Here is a 16109-nt window from a genome sequence, read left to right as displayed (position 1 = left end):
GAAAATCTGTTGTACAGGTGTCACCCTCCTACAGTTACTTAAGACGTTACTATGAGTACATTTGATACATGACACCTTTACGTCCATCCAACATTATCTATCTACCAAACCAGAATAATACATTTTAAGGAAACGTTAATGTTTTGTACATTGTAGAGCTCTGTATGAGGATTCTCCTGTCGTAGTGGATGGAAACATGATCACATCAAGACTTCCAAAGGATTTACCAGATTTCTGTAAAGCGATCATAAGTCAGCTGAAGAAGTAGAAATCAATATATGTCATTACATTGTGTTGAATTTCCAGCTATTCGAGTACTTGCTATTACAACAGATCATCAATCCTCGTTCTCATCAATATCAAACTTCATATATGTTACTGTTATAGAGTGCTGGACAAAACTGCATTTTACTGGCAAAAATAGTGAATGTCCATAAAAAGCTTAAGGAAAGGCATATATGAAATTTAATATTAAATTCATGAAAGTCTAGATGAATTATGTTGTGGAATTCCTACCTTGAAATATTCAGAGGAGTATTTTAAAGTGTTGATCGATAATACAAATTCATTTTTTATTGTCCATAAGGTTGAATAACGGAGCGATGTAGTAATTTTCTGTTATGAATAAATATAATTCATCTCTACAAACTTGCGTTATATTTGTTTGTTCGTTTGAAAAAAAACTAAAGACGGAATCAACATGTAGTCATTTTCCGTAAAGATAGAAATATAAACACACCGATTCGTGTGATAATAACACGTTTATTCTATTGTCTCTTGTCACATTACCTATTTTGCAATTTTTGCGAAATAAATCATATGAAGTGTTTTGATCTGTGTACGTCCTTGACGATAACGTAATCGGCAATTCATTGCTACGGATAGCGAGCTGCACCATGAACTACTTTGCTCTACATCAGATGACCTTTCGTTAACATGTTCAACGATAGAACTATGTTGTTCTACATCAGATGATCTTTTGTATACGTGCTCACTAAAAGAACTACTTTGTTCTACATTAGGTAGTCTTTTGTTTGCATGTTCACCAAAAGAACTACTTTGTTCTACATCAAGTAGCATTTTGTTTACATGCTCACCAATAGAACTACTTTGTTCTACATCAGGTAGCCTTTTGTTTACAAGCTCACCAAGAGAACTACTTTGTTCTACATCAGGTAGCCTTTTGTATACATGCTCACCAATAGAACTACTTTGTTCTACATCAGGTAGCCTTTTGTTTACATGCTCACCAGTAGAACTACTTTGTTCTACATCAGGTAGCCTTTTGTATACATGCTCACCAATAGAACTACTTTGTTCTACATCAGGTAGCCTTTTGTTTACATGCTCACCAGTAGAACTACTTTGTTCTACATCAAGGGACATTTCGTATAAGAACTATGCTGTCTTTCATCACTTTGACTTTTGTATATTAAGTATACAAAGTGATATGATTACTTCGTATGGTACGTTCGGTAGGTAAGACTGATTTACCATTAGGCTAGAAATTTTGCAAAAATATACAGCTAAACCATGAATTTGAAAATGCTATGATTATGATAAGTGATAATCAATACTTTTATACTTGTTATTGTTTAACGATATACTTCGTATTTTATTCAGGTAAAGGATCATTGTAGCAATATATCGAATAATCTAAAGTTAGTTTAAATTAGTTCAAATTTAAAAATTTAACAACTTAAGTTCTTGTCATTACATACATTTTAGGTGAACGTCGATCATTATAAACATTTTTATGATAATTATAAGCAGATATTGATGTAATTCATTGAGTCACTGAGACTAAGACAAAAATACATAAAACCGACAACACTGCCAAATATGTTCAAATATGAATAAAAGAAAGATTGACTCCTGTAACAACAATACATGGAGAGTAAGACAACATGTGCAGGAAGGATGTATTCAATATAACTCTTAGTCAATACAAACAACTAATGCCAGGAACATATCTATAAGTCTATATATACTGACAGAATAAATAAGCTGTTTAGAAGTAACTTAATAAGCGTTAGAGGTCATAATTCAGGTAAAAATCTCTCACCGTGATTGACAGCTGATACGAAAAGGCGTCGACGTTATTCTTCAGTTATCATTAAGTCACGTGGAACGTATGTGTATATACTCTGCTGAAGTAAGAGTATATTAATTGCATATAAGGGTCAAAATGTTTTATCCAACATAAGTTGGAATTTTGAATTCACCTTATTTACTATTTTTGTTGTAATATATCACTTTTCTAAAAGTATTTTTAAAATGGGTTTAATTGATCGCTGCCAAATTTATAAAACGGCCCTTAATCGTTTTTTAAATCATTTGTTTTACTTATCATATCATAGTTATATATTTAAAATCAAGATCTGCTGTTTAATATTAATCTGTTATCAATAACGCTGTACGGAACCACACTATATAGAACAAACGTGTATGGGAAACCCGTTGTGGTCAGAGCCTACACTATTGTAGGTTACTCTATATGGCATATTTCCACCATCCTTGATACTACAAAGGTTACCGTCACTTTCGCTCTCTGCAAACCTGGAACATGTCATGGCAAAATTGAAGGGTCCATGTACATTGTGAACAAGACAAAAAGACTAGTTTTATCTTTTAATGTACATTAAACGAATCTCGAGGTCGCACAACGGTATTAAGAAATGCCTTTGAAGTTGAGTGTCGCTCCTTTGTTATCTTCAAAAAGAACATATCAGCCTGTGAACGGTCAGATTTTTTCTCCTGGAATCAATCATATTACTTCGCTTGTGCCTTCAATTTTGCCATGACATGTTCCAGGGGTGCAGAGAGCAAAAGTGATCTTTACCCCTGGAGATGTATTCTCTCAAGAACTGAGAGCAGTTTTATCATATAAAATCAACTGTAAAGATGGGAATATATAATGAAGATTTATATTACAGATATCTGTTATGAAGAAGACGACTATTAATCTCCGTGGTAATATTTCCTAATTTCATATTTGAAGTTTTAAGATTCTGTTGACCTGCTGATAATCCGTTTGTTGGTTTATTTCGTGTTCATGACCACGTGTTGTCGCGCGTGATTTACCTTATCTCTGTACAACCTAGTAGATAACGTAATCAACTACGCTTTCCCACTGATTACGTAATGCAGAAATGTTAACTACATTTTATAACATCACGTGTCTTATATACAGAGTGCGATACATTTTATCATATCACAACAGATGATTTCATTCTACGCTGTTGATGTATGTATTACTTAAAAAACATGATCAATAGTTGTTGTGATTACATTACTGTTATCTATTAAGAAGGAAGTATGAAGATTATTACAAACTGTACTATATCGTGTTTTGATATTAAAAAAAAAATTTTTTTTTTACTTGTAGTTTACAAAAATAGATTGAAATCCATGTTCAATATATCCTTCCATTTCTTGGGCAAAGTTTAAATTAGTAAAATACAGTTGAAAGTTGTACGATAGCTCCAAGACAGTTGAATCAATTGTTGAAATACAATGAGAAGATTTTCTAATCCAATACTTCTACATGCATCATACAATTGTTTCGTCCTTCTCGGACTCATCAGTGATGGTACATATACATCATACATCTGTTTCGTCCTTCTTGAACTCATTAGTGATGGTACATATACATCATACATCTGTTTCGTCCTTCTTGGACTCATCAGTGATGGTCATATACATCACACAGCTGTTTCGTCCTTCTTGGACTAATTAGTGATGGTACATATACATCATACAGCTGTTTCGTCCTTTTCGGATTCATCAGTGATGGTACATATACAACATACAGCTGTTTCTTCCTTCTCGGACTCATCAGTGATGGTACATATACATCATACATCTGTTTCGTCCTTCTCGGACTCATCCGTGATGGTACATATACATCATACAGCTGTTTCGTCCTTCTAGGACTCGTCAGTGACGGTACATTTACACCATACAGTCTGTCTCAGTCTCGTCAGTGATGCCAAAGGCCTACAATTTGAAGGCTAGGAGGCGACAGAGGAAAATCGAAACTGATCGAAACAAAAGGCAAAATCTGGATGAAGAGGTGCAGCAGTATCAGATTTGTATGAGACGTTTCAATGATCACACGGTCACTTTCTTCAGTCAAATTATATTGTTATGATAATTAAGAATAACAAACATCAGTGTTTTATGATTCAATTACGTATACATGTATTTTTAAAGTTAAAATGATTTGTGAACGTCACAGTTATTTGTGAAACATCACAGTTATTTGTGAAACGTCACAGTTATTTGTGAAACATCACAGTTATTTGTGAAACATCACAGTTATTTGTGAAACGTTATTTGTGAAACATCACAGTTATTTGTGAAACGTCATAGTTATTTGTGAAACGTCACAGTTATTTGTCAGTTATTTGTGAAACATCACAGTTATTTGTGAAACGTCACAGTTATTTGTGAAACGTCACAGTTATTTGTGAAACATCACAGTTATTTGTACACTTATTTGTGAAACATTACAGTTATTTGTACAGTTATTTGTGAAACATCACAGTTATTTGTGAAACGTCACAGTTATTTGTACAGTTATTTGTGAAACATCACAGTTATTTGTACAGTTATTTGTGAAACGTCACAGTTATTTGTGAAACGTCACAGTTATTTGTGAAACATCACAGTTATTTGTACAGTTATTTGTGAAACATTACAGTTATTTGTACAGTTATTTGTGAAACATCACAGTTATTTGTACAGTTATTTGTGAAACGTCACAGTTATTTGTACAGTTATTTGTGAAACATCACAGTTATTTGTACAGTTATTTGTGAAACGTCACAGTTATTTGTGAAACGTCAGAGTTACTTGTGAAACATCACAGTTATTTGTACAGTTATTTGTGAAACGTCACAGTTATTCGTGAAACATCACAGTTATTTGTACAGTTATTCGTGAAACATCACAGTTATTTGTACAGTTATTCGTGAAACATCACAGTTATTTGTACAGTTATTTGTGAAACGTCACAGTTATTTGTGAAACGTCACAGTTATTTGTGAAACGTCACAGTTATTTGTGAAACGTCATAGTTACTTGTGAAACATCACAGTTATTTGTGCAGTTATTTGTGAAACATCACAGTTATTTGTAAAACGTCACAGTTATTTGTGAAACGTCATAGTTACTTGTGAAACATCACAGTTATTTGTACAGTTATTTGTGAAACGTCACAGTTATTTGTGAAACGTCACAGTTATTTGTGAAACATCACAGTTATTTGTACAGTTATTCGTGAAACATCACAGTTATTTGTGCAGTTATTCGTGAAACATCACAGTTATTTGTGAAACGTCACAGTTATTTGGGAGTATTATGATTGGAATAGATGGGATACAAATTACAAATACAAAACAGATGAATTTTATTTTCTGTGAAGCATTACGTAAAATTAACATTAAATAAATTCAATCAAATAAATGAATTAAAGAACTGTTTTAAAAAATTAACTTATAAATAGAGAAATGATATAGAGACTTTATCAAGGTTAAACATGAAAACAAAACACGGTATGCATGATTCACATTAGTTATATGTAAAAAAGGAATGTTCAGTTTGTCAACAGAATGATGATCCCATCTCAAATTTGATAAAACCTGTAGCAAAATACGAACAAAAGAAATATTCACATTGAGACTTCTGAAAAAAGTACAAGGAGAATAAGACCATGTGTTCCGGAAGAGCAAGCATCTTCTGCTTTATCGACGACACCCGCCATGTCAGCCTTGGTCAATTCAAACGTAAGTAATATCACATTTTCAAATGACTTAAAACTTATTCACCAGGCAACTCCGGCGAGCAAAGTTTCCAGTGGCAATGTACGGTGACAACAGGTCAATTCTAATGATTACAAATCGAAGACTATATTAATTATAATTATTTAAAAAATATTTTGGCCGGTTGTGATTTCCTTCAAACCTACTATTTATGGTTCCTAACATCGCTGAAGAGACACAGAAGATTCGAAAGAGCCGTATGATGCATTGTCATTCATTTTTGTATGTAACTGTAAGTTGGTATGAAAAGTGCTATTCACTAGTGTTTTTTGTACATCGTTTCAGTATGCTAAATTTCTGTAGCTACAACGGCAATTCAAACTGTAGAAATAGTAGTTACAATTTTTTGTATGTACACTTTTATAAATATTCTCATCATTCTTTCCTATTTAGACCTCCATTTGTTTTCTATAAAATTGTAAATATATAAATGATGTGATTTTACAATTGTATCTGTATATTTGTTAAGATGAATGCTGTGACAATTAACATGACAACAAAGACAACTGTTTTTATAAAACTGGTGTGGCTGTTAAGGATAGCAGAACTATGTTTCTATGTTATATAGATCACACCTGAGAAGATGATATAATAACTTGTGATTTTAAGTAGATGACATCAGGGGACAGAGGGGTGGTGCAAAAACGGTTCAATCAACTTACATTAAAAACAATTTATACTTTTTATTACTTTTTTCGGCCGTTTGCGAATTTTCCCAATCATCTATCATGTTAGGTACCTTATACAAGTATAATTACCACACTGGCGAGTCCTTAGATCGACGGAGTAGCGGTATTTATCACTGTACTTCATTTGAGCTACGTTGTATTTAATGTATTTGTCAGTGTGGTCATCAAAACAGTTTATATAACTACCAAGCAATTTCAGGCTGTCAGAAATACTTTAATCATTGACGAATTATATATACGTAATAAATCTCTCCTTATCTTTTTCTTAGCAGCTCCCATGGAGCCTCGGTTACGGTTGTAAATATACATGTGATGTTTTTTATTGTATCTGTCGGGTTTATGGTTGGCGAGAATGTATTTGCAGTTAGATTACACAACAAGTTATTAGGTAAGGTTCTATTTTTTATAATTAAATAGCTGGTGGCTATACACTGGCGAGTCACTTTTCAAACTTCTTATTTTTTTCTGTGTTATTCTATTGTCACCACTGACGCAGGTGATTATACAATAGCTTCTGATTATCATTCCTAATCTATGTTATGTATTTGTACATTTATCGAAATTTGTAGAAAAGTGTAGTTTTTTTTATGTATTCTGTATAATAATTATCATATATCAAAAATTAAGTGAATATAGGTGATAGTCACATTATATATGGTTTATCTACACATCAAATAGACTCAGATATGACTTGAACTCAATAGGGTGTTTAAGTATGTACGATAGCTTAGACGGTAGAATGTTAACCTTTATGTACTAACGTAACCCTGGGTAAAGGCCTCGCATTACGTGTACCGAAACAGACCAGCAGCCCTTGCGTGAGACACTTTACCGTAATTGCTCTGGTTGATACGCGGGCCTTCCGCATGTTGTACAGTTAGGGAGCCACCAGCTACTTACTACATGGATATCCATCTCTTAATGACCTTGGGTGTTCAAGGGACGATAAATGCAACAAATAATTGCTCTTGTTATCAACATCTGCACTATTATTCATGCTCTAGGTGGCAGAAACCAACCGTTTGCACAAAATCAGCTATCAGATTCCTGACGGAACCAGACTCATCATCTATACAAAAATTTGTTCCTTTCTGAGGATGCTTCAGACCGAATTTCCGTAAGATCCGCCTAGTCGTTTACGACAGTAGCGATTATTAGGACTAAAAGTTTACGGACTAACAGACGCCGTGGTATGGCATAAACTCACTAGTCCTTCAAACCAGGTGAGCTAATAAAACGTTTTATATCCATATCTGCTAAGTTTCAGAACCCTGTCAGCAATGCTAAGACTGAAGCATGCTAGCAGTTTTTATCATTTAATCATCATAAACCTTGATTATCAGCAAACCTAGTTATCTTTGTTGGCAGAAATTGAAATAAGAGCATTGAATGGTTTATCTGCAGACACAATTTAAGTTTATTGGAAGTGTAACACGAGTTCTGTGGATATTTGTCGTAGTGAGTTGAATATGAATGACTGTTACACCAACACTATGTAATAGTAATCATTTAACCTTGATAAAACTAATTTTAAGGAATAAGTTGCCACTTTACAATCTATATTTATATCTCATTTGAGCGGCCGTATAACATATCTTGATACTGAGCTGTCCTTTTCCATTCAAGTCTGTTTTTTAATCTTTAAGCATCCCGTGAGAATATTTCAGATTCACTCTTAGATGAAAAGAAAAACAATCGTTTTTCGTTGTGTCACCTTTAATTTGAACAAGTATATCACACACACAATTTATGTATACCATCAGTTTAATTTGGACAAGTATATCACACACACAATATATGTATACCATCAGTTTAATTTGGACAAGTATATCACACACACAATATATGTATACCATCAGTTTAATTTGAACAAGTATATCACACATGCAACACGGTTATATCATTGATACTTTCAAAGAAAACTTCAAGAAAATATAAGTAATATCAAAACAAAGATACCCCGGTAGATATTACATGTATTCACAATATACTGTCAGCCAGGAAACAAAGGTCTCTTTAGCTTGATCGGTTGAGGGTAAGACAACTAAACTAGAGGTCCCCCGTTTAATCCCTTGGCATTGAAATAAACAATACTTCTGTTGCAGAAATACCAGATATCAATATGTACTGATAAGAATGGAAAAAGGAAGTATGCTTTGAAAATTAAGCTTGAACATTGTAAGATGGTAGGTAGCCACAAAGAAATGACACTTACATTTCAAGTAATGACTTTACTAACCATTTCAAGCAGTAATACTATATATAGAGATATTGATATTTATAAAAGAAAATGCACATCACTTAAATACAGCAAAACCTCAACCTTTAAAAAACAGAAATATCTCCATATCTCTTACTATCACACATGATGAGATGATGAGATCAGTATGTTTTTTTTTTAAAACATGAGGTATTTATGAAGACAAGAAAACAATATTTGGACTTGTAATGAATATCATAAACTTCAAACCCATATAGATCTAACTGGCACAAAAAATTACACTCAAATTAATAGCTTTAAGTGATTACATAGTCGTGGATTACTTTTACTGTGTAGTTTAAAAAAAGGTCAAAAATGGAAAATAAAAATGGTATTTGCTGGCAAAAATATCCACTTTTCTTGGTCAGCTTTATGCACTTGTGTTATTCTATTTTGTCAACTATGAAGATTATTGATATGGTTACCTGAATAGCAAAACACACTTCTGACCTAAATAAATATAAATTATAATTAAAACATTACAAATATGGTCCCTGTTGTTAAATAAAAACCCCAACATATCATTAAAGGAGTTAAAAACTTCACAACCTTAGTTCTAGAGAAGTTTGACTTCATCGTGCTGTCTTTCATAACTATCTTCCTGACAACAATATCACTATATGTACATGGCACAACCACCTGTGTATTGATAAAACTACAAACATAAGGGCTTTTTTTTTTTTTTTTGGGGGGGGGGGGGTAGAGGGGGGTTATAATAGTTTTAGGATTTCTCTAGGGACTCCAGCTTTGAAGTTTCTATAGGGACTCAAGCTTTGTGGTTTATGTGGGAACTCCAGCTTTGTAGTTTTTGTGGGAACTCAAGCTTTGTAGTTTATGTGGGAACTCCAGGTTTGTAGTTTTTGTAGGAACTCAAGCTTTGTAGTTTTTGTGGGAACTCCAGCTTTGTAGTTTTTGTGGGAACTCAAGCTTTGTAGTTTTTGTGGGAACTCCAGCTTTGTAGTTTTTGTGGGAACTCAAGCTTTGTAGTTTTTGTGGGAACTCCAGCTTTGTAGTTTATGTGGAAACTCCATTTTTGTAGTTTATGTGGGAACTCCAGCTTTGAAGTTTATGTGGGAACTCCAGCTTTGTAGTTTTTGTTGGAACTCCAGCTTTGTAGTACATGTGGGAACTCAAGCTTTGTAGTTTTTGTGGGAACTCCAGCATTGTAGTTTATGTGGAAACTCCAGTTTTGTAGTTTATGTGAGAACTCCAGTTTTGTAGTTTATGTGGGAACTCCAGCTTTGTAGTTTATGTGGGAATTCCAGTTTTGTAGTTTATGTGGGAACTCCAGCGTTGTAGTTTATGTGGGTACTCCACCTTTGTAGTTTATGTGGGAAATCCAGTTTTGTAGTTTATGTGGGGACTCCACTTTTGTAGATTATGTGGGGACTCCACCATTGTAGTTTCTGTAGGGACTCAAGGTTTGTAGTTTCTGTAGGGACTCCAGGTTTGTAGTTTATGTGGGGACTCCAGGTTTGTAGTTTATGTAGGAACTCCAGCTTTGTAGCTTATGTGGGGACTCCAGCTTTGTAGTTTATGTGGGATATCCAGTTTTGTAGTTTATGTGGGTACTCCAGCTTTGTAGTTTATATGGGAATTTAAGGTTTGTAGTTTCTGTGGGATCTCCAGTTTTGTAGTTTTTGTGGGAACTCCAGCATTGTAGTTTATGTGGGAACTCCAGCTTTGTAGTTTATTTGGGAATTCCAGTTTTGTAGTTTATGTGGGTACTCCAGCTTTGTAGTTTATGTGGGAAATCCAGTTTTGTAGTTTATGTGGGTACTCCAGCTTTGTAGTTTATGTGGGAAATCCAGTTTTGTAGTTTCTGTAGGGACTCCAGGTTTGTAGTTTATGTGGGGACTCCAGGTTTGTAGTTTATGTGGAAACTCCAGCTTTGTAGTTTATGTGGGAACTCCAGCTTTGTAGTTTATGTGGGAATTCCAGGTTTGTAGTTTTTTGTGGGAACTCCAGCTTTGTAGTTTATGTGGGGATTTAAGGTTTGTAGTTTTTTGTGGGAACTCCAGCTTTGTAGTTTATGTGGGAACTCCAGCTTTGTAGTTTCTGTAGGGACTCCAGGTTTGTAGTTTATGTGGGGACTCCAGGTTTGTAGTTTATGTGGGGACTCCAGGTTTGTAGTTTATGTGGGAACTCCAGCTTTGTAGTTTATGTGGGGATTTAAGGTTTGTAGTTTATGTGGGGATTTAAGGTTTGTAGTTTATGTGGGGATTTAAGGTTTGTAGTATCACTGGGTACACCAATAGTATTTTTGGGTAGTCCAGTTTCCTGTAGGTATTCAAGTTCATGGTTTTCCAGATTTGGGGCTACTCTGGATACTGTTTTGGGTTTTCCATGGGTAGTTTAGGGTTTTCTATGGGTAGTTTAGGGTTTTCTATGGGTAGTTCTGGGTTTTCTATGGGTAGTTTAGGGATTTCTATGGGTAGTTCTGGGTTTTCTATGGGTAGTTTAGGGGTTTCTATGGGCAGTTTTGGGTTTCTATGGGTAGTTTAGAGTTTTCCATGGGCAGTTTTGGGTTTTCTATGGGTAGTTTTGGGTTTTCTATGGGTAGTTTAGAGTTTTCTATGGGTAGTTCTGGGTTTTCTATGGGTAGTTTAGGGTTTTCTATGGGTAGTTCTGGGTTTTCTATGGGTAGTTCTGGGTTTTCTATGGGCAGTTTTGGGTTTTCTATGGGTAGTTTAGGGTTTTCTATGGGTAGTTCTGGGTTTTCTATGGGTAGTTTAGGGTTTTCTATGGGCAGTTTTGGGTTTTCTATGGGTAGTTTAGAGTTTTCTATGGGTAGTTTAGGGTTTTCTATGGGCAGTTTTGGGTTTTCTATGGGTAGTTTAGAGTTTTCTATGGGTAGTTCTGGGTTTTCTATGGGTAGTTTAGGGTTTTCTATGGGCAGTTTTGGGTTTTCTATGGGTAGTTTTGGGTTTTTGGGTTTTTTATGGGTAGTCTTAAGTTCCCTTCGAGTTTCCAAGTTTTATAGTTTCTTTATACACTCTAGTTTCCATCTACATACAAAAGTATTGCTGTAAGTTGATAAACTTGTTTAAGAAAAGATGGAGGTGTATTTTGTATACACCTTTATATAATAACAATTCCAAAACTAAGTATTTCTCATATACAGTACTAGTATGTGTTATTGAGACAATTGGTATCTTGTAGACAGTGATGCGTGACATTGTACATTTGTATATAAACAAGCTACAATCAAGGAAGTGTTTTAATGTGTTAAATACAAATGTGACTACTGCTTTTTCCTTGCATCAATTTGTCTAAACAGTAAATACTGTGGCAGTGAGTTATTCTTGATATCCATTTTCAAACCAAGACTTAAGTGTAAGTCAACATAACAGTTAGAATTAGAAAATAAATATCAACATCTTAGATATAAATAAATCAACCCAATCATGAATTCACAAAAAAAAAAAAAAATGTAAAATATCGTATAGATTTGTATTGTAAGTAATCACACTGCTGGTGTTATAACCCAAACTTTTGCTGGAGTTTATCGATGGTGACTGCACTCCCCCCACACACGATGATCAGGACAGAGGTTACCTCCCCTAGTTTGCCCTCCTTCTGTAATCGTGTGATAACATCACTGTACACTGCCGCCAGACTGGCACCACAAGCAGGCTCCACTAACATCCTGTGGTCCTCTGGAATCACAACAAACTTTACTTCTTATTGTAAAATTCATCAGGGATCAAAGGGAGACAACTTTCACTTGTATAAGCCTATGTGACTTGATATTTCATGATAACGTGTCCAGTAGAATCACTCACTTTTACAACAAATTAGACAAGTTGGAATATAACTAGCAGGCATACATTTTGTAAAGAATGTGTAACTCACCTGAAAATTTGATACAAGCATCAACAGCCTGTTGGTCTGTTACCAAGGCAGGGTGGATCTTATGCTCTCTAGATTTCTCGAGTGATGCTTCACACACAGTCAGGGATCCTAGACTCTTGGCAACACTGAAGAGTACAGAGTGAGAATGACGGGTGATAATGAAATGCAAGTGATCCAAGTAAACAAAACAGCACTACAGCCTTTAATATTGTAATAAAATAGAATTAATCCCAAATCTCCAGCAACATTGACTAATTCAAAGTTAGCAATTTAGTGCCACAATACAATATTATAATCATCACCCTAATCTAGAACGTTTATGACAAATTATTTTCCAGTTATGAGATAATTCACTCTTAGCATTGAACTAAGACATGGTCACCTTCATATTTGGTCATGCATCCCCAAATTTGACTGCAGTCACCCATTATGTCACTTTGTAATTCCACAATTAATTTCAGTGAAATCTGCTTTACATAATATGAATGCATTTTATACTTGACCTTGACCTTTATGTGGGTGACCTTCATGTATAGTCAAAGCTAAACTTTTCGTTTGTTCTAACGATAAAGAGTGGGTAACTCAAATGGACTGCAGTTTGTCATACCTGGTAATAGCAGGTAATGTTACAAGTTTTCCTGCTTCTACAGCCTTTTTGTAGCTCTCAGCTCCCTCAGTTTCCATGGCAACCACAGGTACATCTTGCCACCCGACCTTCTGCATACCCTGTACTACTCCAGTCAGCAGGCCCCCTCCTCCAACTGATGCCACTACCACATCTGGTTGGCACGGCATCTGTTCTTTTGCTTCTACAATCATAGGACTGTGGCCTTCCCTGAAATTTTAAATGAAGAAATATTATTATGATTAATATTTGACACTAATATATCTCAATCTAAATTTGTATAGAAAGATGCTTGATTATGACAAGACATTTCAACTATTTCAAACTGGTATTCCTCTAAGGTGATGAGACATACAAATGTACCTGTTATAATATATATATCTATATATTACCTTCCAGGTATTCATCTAAGGTGATGAGACATACAAATGTACCTGTTATAATATATATATCTATATATTACCTTCCAGGTATTCCTCTAAGGTGATGAGACATACAAATGTACCTGTTATAATATATATATCTATATATTACCTTCCAGGTAATAATCTAAGGTGATCAGATATATCTGTTATAAATATATATATATATTAAACTTGATTACTATTCCAACACTTTACTCTTTAGTAACCCTTTACAAAATGAATATATATACTTCATATTCCTTACCATACATCAGGGTGATCAAATGGGTGTACATAAACACAACCTGTAAAGAACAAATGTACGAACTATAAATCCTTGAATATTTCTTATAAAAAAGAAATAATAAATCCCCATCAATTTTAGATGTGACCTTTGACCCCAGTATGTTATGTTGACCTTTATAGGAGAGATTCCTTTAAATAAGTCATTTCTATTTCTCCAAGAAATCAATATGATAAGAAATGACAGATTCAATGAAATAAGAAGGAAGATCGGAAGTTTGCTGTTTCTTTATACATCCTATTATACATTATTATTATCTTTACAGGACAAGTTCTCCAAAGAATTCTGAAAACAACAAAACACCTGTGTATTAGTAAGACACATTTACTTAAATGACTCCAAAGTACAGTGGACATTGTGGCAATGACACAAAAACAGGGGAGGTAAGTAATACTTACCTGGATCTGTTGCCAATTTCTGAGCATAGGCATTACTTTCATCCCAGACTCCTCCATGTACCTCTACAACAGCACCCTAGGTGAACAGAGATAATAATCTAAGTAATCACAGGATAAAGAATGGGGTACTTGTGTCTCCAAATGTATGGAATATAATTTTATCTATAGGAGGGTGAAATGTTCTTATCAAATGTGTGATATTGACTAGTATTATATAATTAGATATAATTCTATGGAGACAAGAATTAAGAATCTGGACAGAACAAAGGTTAAATGGAAAAACAAATCATAAGTATGTAATAGTTACCATGTCCCTGACTTTGTTGGCAACCAACTCGGGTGTGGTAGTGGGAAGGACAATTGTTGCAGGTACTTTAAGACACTGAGCAGAGTAGGCCACAGCAAGCCCTGCATTGCCACCAGAAGCACAAACAAATCTAGTGGCACCATTCTCTACTGCCTGCATTAAAAAAAATGTATTCTATTCACAAATAATTTCTTAACTATTTTTAGAGTAGCAAATCAGAGACATATATTGGTGAAGTAAGATTTGAATCCAATTGTTTGCATTAGTTCATATCACACATTGTTTGCTAATGGTCTTGGGTATTTATATAAGACAATACACAAAAATGGTCACATTGCATTTATTTTCTTTTGACCTATTCGATGTGCTTACCTTTTTACAGAAGTGACCAATGCCTCTTTGCTTAAACGAGCCAGGTATCTGGAGATTCTCCAGCTTCAGGTACACAGAGTACGGCCCTTTGGACATGGGGATGCTCTGAATACATGGAGTTCGAATAAAAAGCTCTGCCATTTTATCAGGTATGTATTGTGTGGAGATCAATTGTCTGTTGTTCCTTCAACACTAAAATGGGAACTGTTGGAAAAGAAGAGTGATAGTTAGGTAAGATGTTTATTGTTTAACATTGCTGAGATAACTAGTCTAATGATAGTATCATTTGTTTATGCAAAAATAAAATCGCCTTTAGGACAGATGGGGATGGAAACTACTTTATATGTTTAGTTCATGAGAAGAAGGGTTGGGTTCATTTCCTTCATAGTAACTCAATTTTCTTGCTACAGAGGTCAAAATCTCTATATAAACCCAATAACCAAGAACCGCTGGCCCTGACAGTATAAATTAAATGGCTCAATAATTATCAATCGATTGTGAAGAAGGGCTACTAAATTTGTTAAAATAAATGACCTTGACCTACATTGATGGTTATGGAAATCAATAACAGGTGTGCTATAATTTTCAAGCAACTTCTCCTCAGAAACTGAAAGGCCCATGATCATGATATTAAGGCTGTAGTATACTGGGAGAAGGTCTGCAATGTTTGTATCAAGGAATATCTTTGATATCCTCCAATGTCACTGGAGTCAAAAGCTTAAACATGTTTTCCCGAATAACCAAAATGTGAAAAATCATAATATTTGGCCTAGTGCATACTAGAATAAAGTGCTACAAACTAAATTTAAATGAACATTAACATCATAAAGGAATTGTGTCCAAATTTTCCATTGACCTCTTTATATAGAGGATTTGAATTTGCTATGTCACCTACAACATATACTTATTAAGTAAAATTATATTTTGAATATCTGATGAGAGAAAAATTGTCCAATAATGTACATTGGACACCCTTAGCTCAAAATTAAAAGACGCCTAAAATGATGATGCATCAACACAAATGCCCTATCATGTTTTTTTTCACAAATTGCTGAAATGTTTATCATTGA

At 34.4% G+C, this 16109-nt stretch overlaps 2 protein-coding genes across 2 annotated transcripts in view; one reads left to right on the top strand and one right to left on the bottom strand.

The window, feature by feature from the left end:
• Positions 1 to 648, top strand: part of LOC132549535 (putative cysteine protease YraA) — a 42469-nt gene extending 41821 nt beyond the window's left edge. The window contains exon 5 of the mRNA XM_060213475.1: positions 157 to 648. Within this exon, the coding sequence (XP_060069458.1) occupies positions 157 to 268 (112 nt within the window). The 3' untranslated portion in view covers positions 269 to 648. The remainder of the gene's footprint in view (positions 1 to 156) is intronic.
• An 11606-nt stretch (positions 649 to 12254) lies between these two features.
• LOC132549547 (serine dehydratase-like) lies at positions 12255 to 15180 on the bottom strand. Its single transcript, XM_060213486.1, has 7 exons — positions 15040 to 15180; positions 14668 to 14820; positions 14361 to 14436; positions 13924 to 13963; positions 13237 to 13464; positions 12630 to 12754; positions 12255 to 12433 (listed from the first exon to the last, which is right to left on the bottom strand). Exons 1-7 carry the CDS (start codon positions 15178 to 15180, stop codon positions 12255 to 12257), a joined length of 942 nt encoding a protein of 313 aa, XP_060069469.1.
• Between the last annotated feature and the right edge of the window lie 929 nt (positions 15181 to 16109).

This window comes from Ylistrum balloti, unplaced genomic scaffold (assembly GCF_031769215.1).
Source record: "Ylistrum balloti isolate Yb309-2 unplaced genomic scaffold, AGI_CSIRO_Ybal_v1 Utg370064, whole genome shotgun sequence".
Classification (NCBI taxonomy): Eukaryota; Metazoa; Mollusca; class Bivalvia; order Pectinida; family Pectinidae; genus Ylistrum; species Ylistrum balloti.
Note: the sequence above shows the minus strand (reverse complement) of the source record. Positions and strands in the feature narration are given on the sequence as shown.

Bases quoted from the DNA above. Each gene is read 5' to 3' on its own strand.
- LOC132549547 (XM_060213486.1), bottom strand. From the start codon at position 15,180: ATGGCAGAGCTTTTTATTCGAACTCCATGTATTCAGAGCATCCCCATG. The intron at 14,821-15,039 runs GTAAGCACATCG...TTTTTAATGCAG, and splicing joins TTGGTCACTTCTGTAAAAAG to GCAGTAGAGAATGGTGCCAC. The intron at 13,465-13,923 runs GTAAGGAATATG...TTAAAATTTCAG, and splicing joins TTTGATCACCCTGATGTATG to GGAAGGCCACAGTCCTATGA.